Consider the following 15,531-nt stretch of genomic DNA (forward strand, 5'->3'; position numbering starts at 1 on the left):
GTTGGAAAGTGAATAGTCTGAATACACTGAGTTTTAGGGATTTCATAATGGTTCCCAATCAAAGATTTCCCCTCAGGCCTCTCTGTGCTCATGTTCCATAAAATGAGAGAACTCTTATGGAACTTTTCTGAAAGTTGTTTGAAGAGTCTGCATCAGATTTCCTTGTCAGTGTGCAAAGGTTACTGAGTTTTATCAGCCTCCCATTATAAGTTTTGGGTACTTTTTCTCTATTTCCTCCAAGTCCCCCTCCATCAATTCTAATTGACCCAGGCAACTGTTTCTAAACAGAAAGTTCTTTTACAATCAGCCTCCTCCAGCTGCCAGAATTATTCAGTGTTCGTGACACTCTTAATGATTCCACCCACTGCTTTAACTTGTGCCTTCTTCTGTAGATTTGGCACAGAACTTGGTATGACCCATAAAGTACTGAAGCAGGAAGAAGGTGCACTGAAGCCATTTGCGTCTCATTAAATGCAGTGGAGCTAAGCTAGTTAACATGCTTGCATATTGGCTTAATCTGTAGATCACAATCTTGACTTTCTCTGCTATTACAGTAGACTTCCTGGGCTTTATTTTCTCAGTACAAACAGGAAACAGAATAGGATCCTACACCATTAGAAGAACGATCGCATGAGTGCTGATGTTTCTTAGGACGTTCAGGAAGCTGACTTATATGAGTCAGACCATTGGTGCAATCCAGCTCAGTGTCTACACTGTTGTCTACACTGACTGGCTCTCCAGGGTTTCAGGAAACGGGTTTCTGTCAGCCCTACATGGAGATGTTGGGAATTGAACCAGGGACCTTCTGCATGCAAAGCAGTTGCTGTACCACTGAGCTATGACACATCCAAGGAGACAGTTTTTCAAGTGATTCAGCTGACACTCACAAGCTACACTGTGACTGTACGATGATCATTGTGTGATGACTGATACTGGTCCAAATGGCAAATCAGAACATTACAGGATCTGTATGGGTGCACAGCCAAAACAGCAATTGTAACACACATTACGATAGTTGGTACCTCTACCTAGCAATACTTTTACCTCCTCTTTAGCATTACATTGCTAATATCAAGGTTCTAGTTTTGGTGTATAAAGTCCTATACAGCTTGGGACTGTCATGCCCTGAGGCACCCTGCAGGTGCCAGGTGCATTTCCAGGACCCTATTCCCCACCCTGAGTAATTGATCCTGACAAACCAATCCCCCTTGCCAAGGCTGTGTAAACCAACACCAACCCTGCAAGGTAGGAGACAGGCTGCCACCACTCCTCAATCTGAACAACCACTTGGAGTCAGGGGAAACCCAGAGCCCAGATATAGTTCTGCCAGGGATTTCTAAGGACAAGAGCCAGAAGGGCACTCCTCATCCAGAAGCCCCAGAAAAACCCAAAACACGGTAGTTTGTGGTCAGTTGCCAAGGTACCAGGTTCAGAGCCAAACTTGCCCTCATGCAATGAACACACAGGGGTAAATAAGAAGTAGCTTTATTGAATAAAATATAAGTGTACAATTAATAGCAGCAAAACAATTCCCTAAAACTTACACCCAAACAGGGGTTTAGGTAAAACATATGAGTTCAGACACAACCAAAATAACAAATCTAACTATCCTATTCTACTTACTTTGAAGGGGTAGTTGCTTGTAAATCTAACCTCTCCCCAGAGAGGCGTAAGTTGGGTAGTGAAGGTAGTGGAACCCCACTCAGGCAACCACCCGTCTAGATGGAACCCAGGGGAACAAAGACTATAGGTTTCACCCCGTATACTTAAAGAAAAATCCCCAGAAACAGTTCATAGTAAATTAGCCAATCAGGGGGCTTTCTAATGAGATAATGCTTCCAGAAGCTTCTTCAGTTTTCGTGCCTAGCAGGCCCCCTTCTTCCCCCCTGATCTCAACTGTTCTCAGGCTTGCTTGTCCTTGAATACCAGGCTCTCATCAGATAGCAGAGATAAAAGGTGTGCTTCTCAAGCTTCTTAATTAGCAGCAGCTGAGAAACAAAACTTAAACGTTTTCCACTCACTCAGAGGCCCATCTCTTCCCAAGATGAAATCCCCACAATTCCCTGCATCAGAGCCATGTTACATTAACCATTCTGAACCATGCTACAATTTCATGACAGGGACCAGGATACCTGAAAGACCATCTTATCCCTTATATACTCAGTCGATCACTGCGCTCTGCAGGTGAGGGCCTCCTGCAGATACCATCTTATCAGGAGGTCCGTTCCACACAATATAGGAAATGGACCTTTAGTGTAGTAGCACCGACCCTTTGGAATTCCCTCCCCGAAATATTAGACAGGCGCCATCCCTGTTATCTTTTCAGCATCTACTGAAGACCTTCCTCTTTCAACAAGCCTGTTAAGTTGAGACCTTATCCCATTCTGCATTTGTGTTGGAATTGCTTTTAATATTTTTTAAACCTCTTTTTTTAAAAAATAGATGTTTTTAATGCTTTTTTAAAATATGTTTTTAAAGCTTTTAAAAATGTTTTAAAGATGTTTTCTTTTAATATATTTTAAAGTCTGTTTTTATGATGTTTTAAAGTGTTTTTAGTGCTTTTGTTTGCCATCCTGGGCTCCTACTGGAAGAAAGGGCGGGATATAAATCAAATAGTAAATAAATAAATACTTCAAACTTCCATTGGAATGCAGTGGTGGAATTTTGGAAACAGCACATTGGCTTTGGTGGTATTGTTTTTGGAACTGTGGGAATACGTTGAAAGGGTTAAGGCCTCTATTGTGTAAGTAGCATAAAAAGACCTTCCTTGTCTTGTTCTCAACAGTTCCTTTAACATAAAAGGAAGATGTAACCAATAATTAAGAGGAAATGGGAGAGGAAGTACCACTAGCGTGGCAGTTAAGCACAGGTATACAACTAGGATGATCTTAAGATTGTTGGTACATGAAATGTATGGTTGATGATTACTGTCACTGAATTATTCAACATCACTTAATTTTTCTGCTAGATACACTGAAGTAATACTGGATCTTGAGATTGTTTTTCTAAGGATGTGTCTCATCTATCAGCTAGCAGTTGTGGAGAACAGCTTTAAAAATGTATACAGTATGTGCCACCGGCACCAGTGGAAGCCTGAGCTGTTTCCAGTGGTGAGCAAGGTGGTCATATCTCACCCCTGGTAACCACTTCAGCTGTTGCCATGCCCAAATTCTTAACAGGCCACACTTCCATACACCAGTCCTTGCTAACCCCCTCATAAGGTTCCACACATTGTCATTAACAGGATTAGTTACACACACTTGCATCCAGAGCTGTGCAAATATGTTAATTTCAGTTTCTCTCAATTTCTCATTTTCCCACTCTTAAGTTCAGTTCTCCACATTTCCACTTCAGTTTGCATTTTTTTAAAAAAAACTCCTCATGAAAATTCATGAGCATTTTAGTGCAAATTTCTGTACTAGAAAATTGTACTATTTTATACTATTTTCACTAATATATGTAATTCATGCACATTTTATATGCATTTTTGTACACATTCTTTGGCTGGAAAATTGCATTGCAAAATTTGGAGAAGTGCAAATTTCACAGGATGGCTGTGTTTCAGTTTGCATTTTGGTTTGTAAAGTACAAATGAGGTAGGTTTGCCTTTAAAGTGAATCAGTTTTCTCCCCCATCCCTAATTGCATCCTAGTTGCATAACTCAAGTTTAAAATACCTATAAGGTTAGGTTCAAACACCTAAATGGTTATATCTACACTTTAAGCTTGAATTAATTACTCCTTCTTCCCAGGGAATCTTGGACAGACTAGTGCTACTGAAAAATGCTGCCCCCCTTCAAAAATGGTCACTATCTGATTTGCAGATTGCAAATTTGGGAATGGTGATTCACTGATTTATTCAGGTTTGTGCGAGAAATTCTCCAAATGTATTTTGGGGGTGGGGTAAAAGGGGGAGTGAGAGTGGGCCTTACTATAAGCGACACTGGCAGAGTGATGTTTTTCTTTCTTCAGTTGTTTTCTTTTTTGATGCTGCTGCCACCACTTATAGTGGGAACAACAGCAGAGATCCTGTGGCAGCAACCCATCCACCATTTTGGTTCATGCACAATGCCTCAAATGTTGTGTCATTTCAGGATAGTGTGTGTGTGTGCGTGTGTGTGTGGGGCTACCACACAAAGAAGTGACTTCATACAACTGGCAGCAAAAACAAAAAAAGCTCCTTAAGTTCCGAAGGAAGGAAGGAAGGAAGGAAGGAAGGAAGGAAGGAAGGAAGGAAGAAGTTACTCCGTTGCCAGTAGGGAGACTTGATGGCCTTATAGGCCCCTTCCAACTCTACAATGTAGTGGTTCCATAATCTGACTCAGGTTTGCCTCAGTATTTTTAATTTATTTATGTTATGTGCTGCGGTGTCTGATGTAGAAAGATTTGTGCAGCAATGGTCAGAAGTGGTGTTTAATGTGGGCCAAGAAATAAATCTGGATATATTCTAGAAGGCTGCTTATTTATTTCTCTACAATGCCTGAGCAGATTAGTTCAGGGTTTTATATATAAATATTTGCTTTCCATTACCCTCTCCTTCTCCAAACTCTGAAGATAAAGAAATAATCTGTGGAAAAGTCTATCTATGATTTCTCCAAAAAGCAAAAACTAAAAAAAAGGCCAAATGTAGCTCTATATTCCCTCATTACAGAACTACACTTTAACAAGATTCCAGATCATGAGCAAAATGACTAAGCAATTGAATTAGCAATGATAATGACTAAGCAATGACTCAGTGGTGTGGTGTATAGGACTCAGCCTCCAGCATTTGTAACAGGGGAAGGAATCTGAGTCTCTCCAGATGTTGAATTACAACTCCCATCATCCCTGACTATTAGAAGTGCTGGCTAGGGCTGTTGGGAGTTGGAGTCCAACAACAAATGGAGGGTTACATGTTCTCCACCCCTGATCTAGCATTAAAAAGATCACAGTTAACAAGGACTGTGAAAGACCTCTTCCTGAAGGCTTAGAAAGCTACTGCCCATTTGGCTAGATGGAGCAGTGATCTCACTCAGTATAAGGCAACCTTGTAAATCTCTGTATAATTCAAACACGATACTGAATTATTAGTTTATTACCAAAAGGCACTGTCCCTTGCTTTTCTGTTAGGTCAGGCTAAGACAAATAGGAACTGTATTTCTTGGTATTAGGACTTGCACTATGATATTTTGAAAACAGTATTTGTGAAGCTGTTTTATGTATATTGATTATAAGGTTTGTGAGTTGATTATAAGATTTTGATTGTTCATGGTTTCCCCCCATGAATTCCTCTAGAATTCTGAGGTTTATAGTTTTGCGAAGTGCTGTGAATCCCATCAGAAATTTGTACCCTGCCCCTCAAAACTACAGTTCCAAGGATTGCCTGGGAAGCAGAAATGACAAAATCAAGTCTAGAGTGAGATATTACTCAGTAGTGTAGCCACTGAAATTGGGTGGGCAAGGGGGATAACAAATCTAAAACCACACAATATTGTATGAGGAACAGGTTATACAAGAAGTTATACAAGAGAAACTAAGTGCTTATTCAACGCAGCTGACCATGTGACAAAACTGCTCCTAGACTGTACTTCACTTCACAGGTGGTAGAAGGGGAATGTCTGATCCCACGTTGAAGAAATCCTTAGATCTTTTATCAGAAGCACAGAGAAGGAACGAAGCCAGGGGTACTATCTCCTTCTATAGGGCAAGTGAATTTCCCCAACTTCATTTACCCAGATATCACAGTTGCAACATCTGTCGTGGCAGGAGTGGCCGACATGGCAGAGCTCTGGAGTTGCCCTTCTGACACCTGGGACGGGCAGTGCTGGGATGGGGCAGACTGGCAGAGGCATCAGAGTCAATATGCAACTGCTGCCAGGGCATCTGTGCACCCCTGATCTTGCTGCTGCTCTGCCCTGCCCACATGTAAGGATAAAATGGTGAACTGCACGTTAAAAATGGATGTGAAAGCATCCAATCTCCTCCTCACAGCTGGAGCAGAGAAGAGGAAGAGGGTGGGGAACTCATAGCCATGGTGTATGTCTTTTTGTATTACTCCTGCAGAACTGTGTAGAGGCATATTTGACAATTGAGATGTATATTTTTAGGACTCACCCTGTTTTTGTGATCGTAATTTGTTTTAAACTGTTTTTAAATGTTGTATTTAAAATTGTTGTGACCCACCCTGGGACATTAGAGTGAAAGGCAGGGGAATAATAACAACAATGTTAGGACATAAGCAGTAGGTCAAAGTAAGGGGGAATGTCACAAATTGACATGTAATAAGTATATTCTAATATGTGACAGAAGCAAACCAAAGTGTGTGTGTACTCCCAAAACTAGTTAGTTTTTCTATTCAATTAGTTGGTTTGTCTATTCAGTGTCTTGACATGGAAGACGTTTTGTACTCCAGAGCACAAACCATAGCTTGCTGCTTACTTTGCAGAACAATATTAAACCACAAAGCCTGTGTGCAAACATACAAAATGTTATACAAAAGTTGCCAGCGCTAAGCATCTGCATGTGAAGCTGCTCCTGAACACAGCCTGTTCTGAGGACTGTGGATTCTGCTTGAGTAATGCGCACACTGTCCTTTAGCTAGGGGTATAGTTGTTTGGGGTCTTGGAGGAGGATCTTAGATCCTGTGTTTGGGGGGGGGGAGCAGAGTCCTAGCAGGGTCCCTAGGTCTCCAGCATTCTTCCAGTGAATCATGCTTCCTTGTCCTTCCCTAGTGATTGGAGCCAATGAGAGTGAAAGGAAGTGAGTCAGCCTCTTTCAGTAACTAACACTCTCCCCTTTCATGCTTATTGGCTCCTAGGGACGCCCATTTTGTGAGAGAAGTCATTAACAAGGATCTCATTCTCAAACCAGCAGAAAAAAAGGTGTATGGAGGGGGTGTGGCTGTTTCTATCATGAAGGGACCCTGCACTTCAGAATTTGCCACTACACTACTGTCTTTAGCCAAGGAGGTCTGGAACAGGGAAGCCAAAACTGGATAGAATTGTGTGGCTCCTAAGTGGCAAATAAGGAATGGAAAGCACGGCCCCATATGCACTCTACATTTAAAGCAGTATGCTACCATTTTAAACAGTCCCAGAATCCTGGGAACTGTAGTTTGTTAAGGGTGCTGAGTTTTTAGGAGACCTCTATTCCCCTCACAGAGCTACAGTTCCCAGAGTTGCCCTGGGAAGAGAGATTACTGTTAAATCACTCAGGGAACTGTGGCTCAGTGAGGGGAATAACAACTCTCAGCACCCATAACAGACTATACTTCCCAGGATTCTTTGAGGCAGCCATGACTGTTTAAAATAATCTGATACTGCTTCAAATGTATAATGCAGATTGGGCCTATATTAAGATCAAACAGGATTATCTATCTATCACATGCATAGGAATGGACATGGGCAGAAAAACAAGAAGTGCTGAAGCTGATAAGAGTGGAAATAGGGTGAGAAAAATAATAGCCCTCTTTAAAGCAAGAAGCAATTCATGAAAATCAAGGCTGTTAGTTTCTTTGCTTGGCCACCTGGTGTCCTCCTTGCTCTGTGCACTGGAAGAAGGTAAAAGGAGGGGGAGATCTTCATTAAGAGAGGCCATATAAATGGAGCAGAGGCCTGAAGACCATGAAACCCAACTTGTTCACATTTATTGCTATACTACAATACACATTGAAGTCACCCACCCCCAACCTTCAAAGTTCAGTTCAGTAATTATTCTGCTTTGACAAGATCTTATCTTTCAATCACATATCTAACCTGCTTGGATCACAGCTCCATTTTCAAGGTACAGTGCTGGATTAACAGTATGTCAGAGAGATAACAACTTCAATAACATTTTTTCACATCCCTCTCTATTAAAGACATCCTAGAAGAATAGATATCAGAGATGGGACAGACCTGTAGGTTGCCTAGTCCATTTCCATGCCAATTCAGGATGTGACTGTACATTTACTATAGCTTTTGACCATTTTAATGTTTAAAAGTGCATTGCTGTAGAGACTCCTACAATTTCTCTTAAGAGCATATTCTAGATGAATAGACCAAAAAATTAAGAAGCATCTCGTGCTTTTAAATATTTAGGTTTGACCCTTTCTATCATGGCAAACTGTTCTTGTTCAATGATTATTCTATGGATTCCTTGCCTCCTAGAGTTTGAGTAGGAAAAAAGAGCAGGGCATCAATTTGATAGCCAGTACAACCCCTTTCCTTCTGACTAAATCAACAGGGTGTGCATGGCAGACAATAGGACTCCTCTCCTGGTTCACTTATCAGGGTTTGCACTGGCTGAGAATGGGGGTGGGTGGGTTAGAGGACACTTAGGACAGCCTCAGAGACACAAGAGCTTTCCCAGCCTGGGTTCCCCAAGTATTCCTTTGGTTATAAAGCAGCCTTTCCTAATATGACACCCTCCAGATGTAGCTGGACTCCAATTCCCACAATACCTGACCATCGGCTATCCTATCCAGCAACATCTGGAGAGTAGCACTAGCTTGGAGGAGACTGGTGTAAAGTTTACAGTCTCACAGCTGGATCTCTCTTAGACTCCCTATACTTCTCTGAAAGGTAGAAACATTTGTTTGCCTCTTCTGGATTGCTTTTATTATATCTAATGATTATATACTTACCAAAGGATCACCCCCAACGGGTACAGACAATTTCTCTTTGAAACTTTGAACACACTCTGTGCTTAACCCCTTGTAGGGATTTGTGTTTGCATGTTTACTTACATCATTTATTAGAACATTTATATCCTGCCCTCCTGGCATAAATATATGCAGCTAACAACATATAGTAATTATGATTTCATTTTTTTTCAAAGTATAAAACTATTACAAAAGGGGCAGGGGCAGCAGTTAAAAAATCAGAAACGCTGTCTACTTGCCAGCATGAAGTCATCCTACCTAGGGTGGGAGCGTAGCTGAGTGGAAGAAGAGAGAGGGCCTTTTCAGTGGTTATATCTAGATTGTGGCATCCCCTGCCCCACTGAAGTGCAAGTGGCCCCTACACTTCATGGTTGGGAGGGAGGCAACTGCACTTCACAGGACAAAGGCTTCTGTAATCTGGATACAGTCACTGAGAAGGCCCCTTTTCTTCTCCCACCCAGCTATGCCTCCACCCTAGGCGTGGCATAGAAAAGAGCCTCTCCTTCTGATCTTAGACAGCAGACAGGATGGTACAGAAGGAGGCAACCCCTAAGGTATCCTGGATCTAAGCTACTTACAGCTGTATGCATGAATAGGTGCGTGTTTGTGTTTGGGGAATGGCTGTGCTTTGCATGCCGAAGGACCCAGGTTCAATCCCCAGCATCTCCAGTTGGGCTGGGAGAGAACCTTGCCTGAAACCCTGGAGAGCTGTTGCCTATCAGTATAGACAACACTGAGCCAGATGAACCAATGGCCTGACTTAAGGCAGCTTGAGAGAACAATTTATGTACTTACCTGAGGTACTCGTAGAGTCCATACATAGGCAAAAAGTCAATATCTGACAGGAACATGTATGGTGTGCTGATATGTTTCATTGCCACATTCCGTAGAAGGTTCACTGGATAGAACTGGCCCTCCTTGTACACAATGTGATAACCAACATTGTGACGGCTCATGAGGACCTCAGAGCCTTGGGCATAGCGCAGAAACTGCTGTGCCTCTGCATCAGAAAGATAAAGCGCCAAGCTGATTGGTCCTTCCCAGTGTTTGCAGATGGCTTCAAGCATCTGGAGCCTAAGAGGAGAAAGGGAGGGTCAGAAAAGGTAAGCTTCTACTGCTGGAATGCCCCCTTTTTTGTCTTAGATTCTATATTGGGCAACCTATATGCAAATATTTCCACATTCGCAACAACATTAAGTCAGAAGACTGCTGCGCCAAATTAGAGATTTGTCTTCATGACTTGATGGAAGCTTCAAAGGCCAACTGAAAAATCGTATATTGCAAGTTTTTGTTAGACAGAATGGAATTTTAATTTTCAAGATTTTTGTCCCACCACAGAAAATAAGGAAAGGGCAGATGCAGCATACAAGCGTCCATGGAATTCTGGGAAAGACAAAAATCCCCTTTAGTATTTTGAAAGAATGAAAACATCTAAGCCACAAAATAGGATGGGATGAATAATTACTTCTCTGTTTATTATGCCCACAAACCCTGAATGAAATTTCCAGCCAGCATTGTGAAAATGCTGAAGCAAGACAAATTAGAAAGCAAAATAAGTCTGGATGCAGAAATTCTTCAGATAGTGAGAGAGATTGTGTTTATGAAAAGGAAGAGTTTGTGGTAAAAGACTATGAATCACAAATATATCTCAAGCAGAAAGGAAAAGGTTCGAAATGAATGTTTAACATTTGTTTCAAAAATGTGTCATGGACCTTTAAAAACAATGCAGTTAATTAATACCACTGATACTTAATCTGAACACCTGCTCAGTCCATCCAGAAACCATTTCCATTCTTATTAGATTCAATTAAAAGGAGTGATTATGAAGATGTAATGCCTGAGTGTTCCGATTACCGTCTGTGCACTTGTTGTCTTCAACTAAGCTATCATCGCTTCCATTCTCCCCTATTTTGCTTTGTTATTATCTGGGTTGGAAACCTAAGGCATGCGTGCTGATAGTGGCCCACTTTGTTTCAGACAAAATGCAGAACTATAGTTTAGCACAGGTGTGGGGAACCTTTGGCCTTCCAGATGTTGCTGAACTACAATTACCTTCATCCCCGACAATGGCCATACTGGCTGGAGCTGATGGGAGCTGTAGATCAGCAACAACAGGAGGGCCAAAGGTTCCTGTGCTAGTTTTACAGGAATAAACCTGCTCAAGCCTCAGGCATGAGTGCTCTCCCTTCCTCTCCTGGCATGGCTGCAAGGAACAGATTGGAAGCATTTGATTCTCTGTTTATTCTAATTACAGTTTGTTGTTATGTCCAAATGCGGCAAAACTGTGGTTGGTTTAACGAAACTAGCCGAGATCAAAAGCCACAATCAGAAACTATAGTATGATCTTGGCTTCTTTTAATAAACTATAATTTAATCTAGTTTGGTTGTAACTATGGTTTCTGATTTTGGCTCTCTGGTCCTGGCTGATTTAAGTAAATCACAGTTTAGACAAACTACAGTTTCATCCAGTTTGGACAAAATGAAGTTCCTCTTTCAAAAAGCCTTCCTTTTTCAACAAGCCTTTTAAGTAGAGACCTTATCCCATTCTGCGTCTGTGTTGGAACTGCTTTTTAATATGTTTTAAAACCTTCTTTTTAAATATATATATATATATATATATATAAAGCTTTTAAAAATGTTTTTAAATATGTTTCATTTTAATATATTTTAATGGTTGTTTTGTTTTAATATATTTTAAAGTCTGTTTTTATGATGTAGTAAAGGATTTTTAGTGCTTTTGTTTGCCGCCCTGGGCTCCTACTGAGAGAAAGGGCGGGATATAAATAAATAAATAAATAAGTTAGTTTAAACCAGGAAGCAGATGCTTCCAATTTCCTCCTTCTTGCAGCCCCAATGCAGGAGGGGAGGGGAGAGAGCTTGTGGCCAAGCAGCCTTGTTCTCTCAAAAACACTGGCTGTTTCGTTGTAATGCAATAATAATGTAATATGACCCTGCAGCTTGCTATGTTCACAGTCCTAATATTGCTCCTCACGTCTGCTGAGAAGCAGGTCCCTTCCATTCTCCAATGGCAGCCTTTTCCAACCTGGTACTGTCCAAAGGTTTTGGACTACAGCTTCCATCAGCCTCAGCTCTGCTGACTGGGGCGGACAGAAGTTGTAATCCAAAACATCTAGATGGCACCAGATTGAAGAAGTTGGTAAACTTGAAAGAGACTGCTCACTGCTACTGAGTATTGCTCCATTCATTACAATTATGTTTTCTGCTAAGGAAAGAAGTGTTTAGCTATACTGCTCAAATTTTTTTATTAGTTTTCCTTGGCTCTATGAAACTGTAGTACTTCAGGGAGCCCTAGTTAGGTTACTAATATTTACTTAGGACATTTATTGGTTGTTATTAAGTGATCAATTCACAAGGAGTTGAATTTATATTGAATTTCTGTTTCAACATCCACTCTGGCAGTTTATCACCGATTTAACTCCATGAACTTCTATTGGATGTGTCCGTAGTGTTGTTGAGCATACATTTGACCAGACATTATTTGCTGTTGAATGTTTATATGTTGGATGCTCATTAATGCTTTTCCCCTTGGAATGCTTAGAAAACTCAAGGTGCGGGTTATGGTAGAGTGTAACTAATTCTGCCTTCTTGGATAAAAAGTGTAGGTAGAGTGCTCTTTAGAAATTCCCTCCTCTGATGCTCTCTTGTCAGTGCGAGTATGCAATATAACAACAACAACAACAGCAACAGTTATTGTTGTTTGTAAGTTGTACATTGCCTTTCCAACTTTAGGAAACATACAATAAAAACAAAATTTAAAGTATCAGATATCCTTAAAACAGTTCAACAGTATTCTTAAAAAACACAGCATAGTTCAGCAGCAACCAGAACCAGTCTGGATAAGGCATAATCAAGCAAACAACTGTCTTGGCCAAGCTTACTGGAATCAAACTCAGGGCTGCTGGTGTATTTTTCTCTAGTATGTTTAATGAAAATCTTCAGTTTAGAGCACTTCATGGATCAGTTTACAGCTCACACAAGATTCTGCATCTCCACATAGCATAACTAGGCATGACTACTCAAGGCTAAGAGTTCTCGCAGTAGTTAGACACCCCCCCCTTACAACCCTTAAGTAGGTTTGGGTGGGCTCTTTCCACTTGTGTGAGGGAGGTGTCACAGAACGTGTGCATGCGAGCGCTTCTCCTAGTTGGAAAAGTGGGGGCCAGATGACCCTCTGGGAAAGTTGTCTGTGTGTCTGGGGTGATGGTGGTAGTGGCACTTCATCGAGTTCCTCCTCCTCTAGAGGAAGTGCATTTAGCAGCTGCAGCTGTGGCAAAGAGGGGGATGGAGGGGAGAAGAAGGCTGGCTCCTGATCAGCCAGCATTCCCTCTGTTGTAACTGGAGCTAAGGGGGAGGAGCTGTCACTGTCAAAAGTGCTGAAGCCTTCTCTTTCAACACTTTCTTACTGCAAGCCACTAGGACCTTCCCCTGCTTCTTCATCCTCCTCCCTCCAGGTATGTTCCACAGGACTCATGACAACATTTCAACAAGACTCATTTCAACAAGCCTTTTAAGTTGAGACCTGTACTATGCGTCTGTGTTGGAATTGCTTTTTAATATTTTTTAAAAACAATATATTTTTAACCCTTTTAAAAAGATGTTTTAAAAGCTTTTTTTTTTTAAAAAAAGTTTTTTAAAGTTGTTTTGGTGTATTGTAGGGTCTGTTTTTATGATGTTTTGATGTGTTTTTAGCTCTTTTGTTTGCCGCCCTGGGCTCCTGCTGGGAGGAAGGGCGGGATATAAATCAAATAATAAAATAAATAAATAAATAATAGACACTTAACCCACACTTATGTGGCTGTTGAATGCAGAGTTAAAGTACTAAACTGCTGATGTTAAGGTAGATGAAGCTCCTCTGTTGTTTGAAAACATGGATACATTTCAGGGATAGGGATGTTGGAGAAATCTGTTGAAAAATGGGACTATCAAGCAGATTTCCTTCCATTCACCCATTCGACTTTCATCATGGCACAGACACTTGCTATGAGTGCTTTTCATCTTAATTCTCTATAACTTTTAAAACATGTGCACATTATACATAAATAGATGTGTAAACAGCTTTGCAATATAGGCTATTTACATATTCATTAATGTATAATTGCCATTGTCGTGGCAGATGCTTCAGTGAGTCTTTTTTTTCCTGAAGTGTTGTTTGTTGACTTTGCATAAAAGTTTTTTGTTGCTTGAGATAGCCTATATGAACTAAAATATGCTTCCTACCCTACTGTGATTTTTTAAAAAACAAACAATGGAATGCATATTTCAATATTCTTCTTTTTACATGGGAAGTAGTTATCTCTTTTGGTAATTGTAGACTTAATTTGTGCTCCTCAGTTAAACTCTGATCCACTTTGTCAAAGTGAGGGAACCATCTGGATTTGACTGCTCATTTTGGACCATCCGTCTATCTCCTAAATCTTTGTTTTAAAACTGTAATTGTCCTTGTCTCAGTCCCAGACAAACTCCCACCCCTCCAATTGAAGTTTGTTGACTCAACGGTTGTTGATATTTGCTGGTGGCAGCCTATATAAACTTACTCAGTCCCTTTGTACTGGGAATTTAAAACCAATGGATCACATCATTTATTGTTCTTTTTACATGGCAGGAATACATTGGCACAAAAAAGATTTCAAGCTGTCAAACACAAAATCATGTTTGCTACAAACATTTAAAACACAGATTAGCTTGAGTATTATGTTTCAGCAGATGAACACACACACAACCATTTTCTGGATTTATGGAACAAAATGTTGCAATAACAAATGACGTATGTGGTTAAGGGGCATTATACTGAGTTAAAAAAGTGCCTGTAAAATGTTTAATATGCCCAAAGCAATCCATACAATCCAGGTCCCAAAGAGGACAACAAGAACAGGGTCCTAACCATCTCTCCCTGATGCCTGAGGAAAACAAGACAGAATAACAAGTTTATATTGAATTATGAAATCAAGGTAGTGAGATAGGCTACAATTCTACCCCCACTTACTTGGAAGTAAGCCCCATTGAATTCAAAGAGTAGACATGATTAGGATTGCAGCCATAGATGGCTTTATGAAGGACCATTATCCACTTTGTTTTTAATGTGCCACAAGACCGTTGGAAAATTCATTAACTTCAAAAGGGAACAAATAGCGAAGATAATTGATTTGTCAATATATGTTGATGGCTGAGATACACACATCATACATGCTCTATGATGTATGTAAATATATATATATATATTTCCACATCATCAGATGATGAAATGGAAGACTTATGCAGTATAAACCAATTGCAGCAGAGCATAGAATATCAGACAAAAGTGCAAATGAATTCAGTATTTCCCTAGCTAAGATTCAGCAAATGAATGCTGGTGAGCTAAATCTGAACCTTGGAAGATGCCTGTGGCCCTCCAGTTGCCAACCTGGAGGTGAAAAGTGTGGAGAAAATGGCATTTGTGGCAACAGAATTTGCTGGCAAGCCATTCTCAAGGATGACTTGAGACTCCTCGGTATTCTTTCAGGAAAACTAGCTCCTGACTAGGTATGTGAATCCTAAGTGAAATCAGCAAGTCAAATGGCAAGGAACAACTCCATTGTAGAGAATATTGGGCGATACAAGCTTTTTTTGTATGTATAACTGAATAGTATTTTAGAGCAAAATGAAAAACAAAAGTAAAGAAGAGAACATTTCTGTGTAATGTTTGGCTATAGGGCAGTATACAAATGTAGTAAATAATAATAATAAATAAATAAATAGCTGAACTCTTGCCTAGTCACAGTCCTCAATCTTTGTTGCAAGAATACCTAGAGAAACCATAAAGATGTGAACAAGAGTTTGCTAAACCAAATCACCAAATCTTGGATTAATTTAAAAAGAAAAACTGAGCACAGCTAGACATTTTATTCTAAACCA

General features: G+C 40.4%; 1 protein-coding gene across 6 annotated transcripts in view; it reads right to left on the reverse strand.

Annotated features, from left to right (window-relative positions):
• LARGE1 (LARGE xylosyl- and glucuronyltransferase 1) overlaps positions 1–15,531 on the reverse strand; it is a 583,138-nt gene that overhangs the window by 57,125 nt on the left and 510,482 nt on the right. For all 6 annotated transcript variants that reach the window (XM_061638979.1, XM_061638974.1, XM_061638975.1 and 3 more), the window contains one exon: positions 9,415–9,693. In XM_061638979.1, coding sequence (XP_061494963.1) covers positions 9,415–9,693 — 279 coding nt within the window. The remainder of the gene's footprint in view (positions 1–9,414; positions 9,694–15,531) is intronic.

Source organism: Rhineura floridana, chromosome 8, assembly GCF_030035675.1.
Source record: "Rhineura floridana isolate rRhiFlo1 chromosome 8, rRhiFlo1.hap2, whole genome shotgun sequence".
Classification (NCBI taxonomy): domain Eukaryota; kingdom Metazoa; phylum Chordata; class Lepidosauria; order Squamata; family Rhineuridae; genus Rhineura; species Rhineura floridana.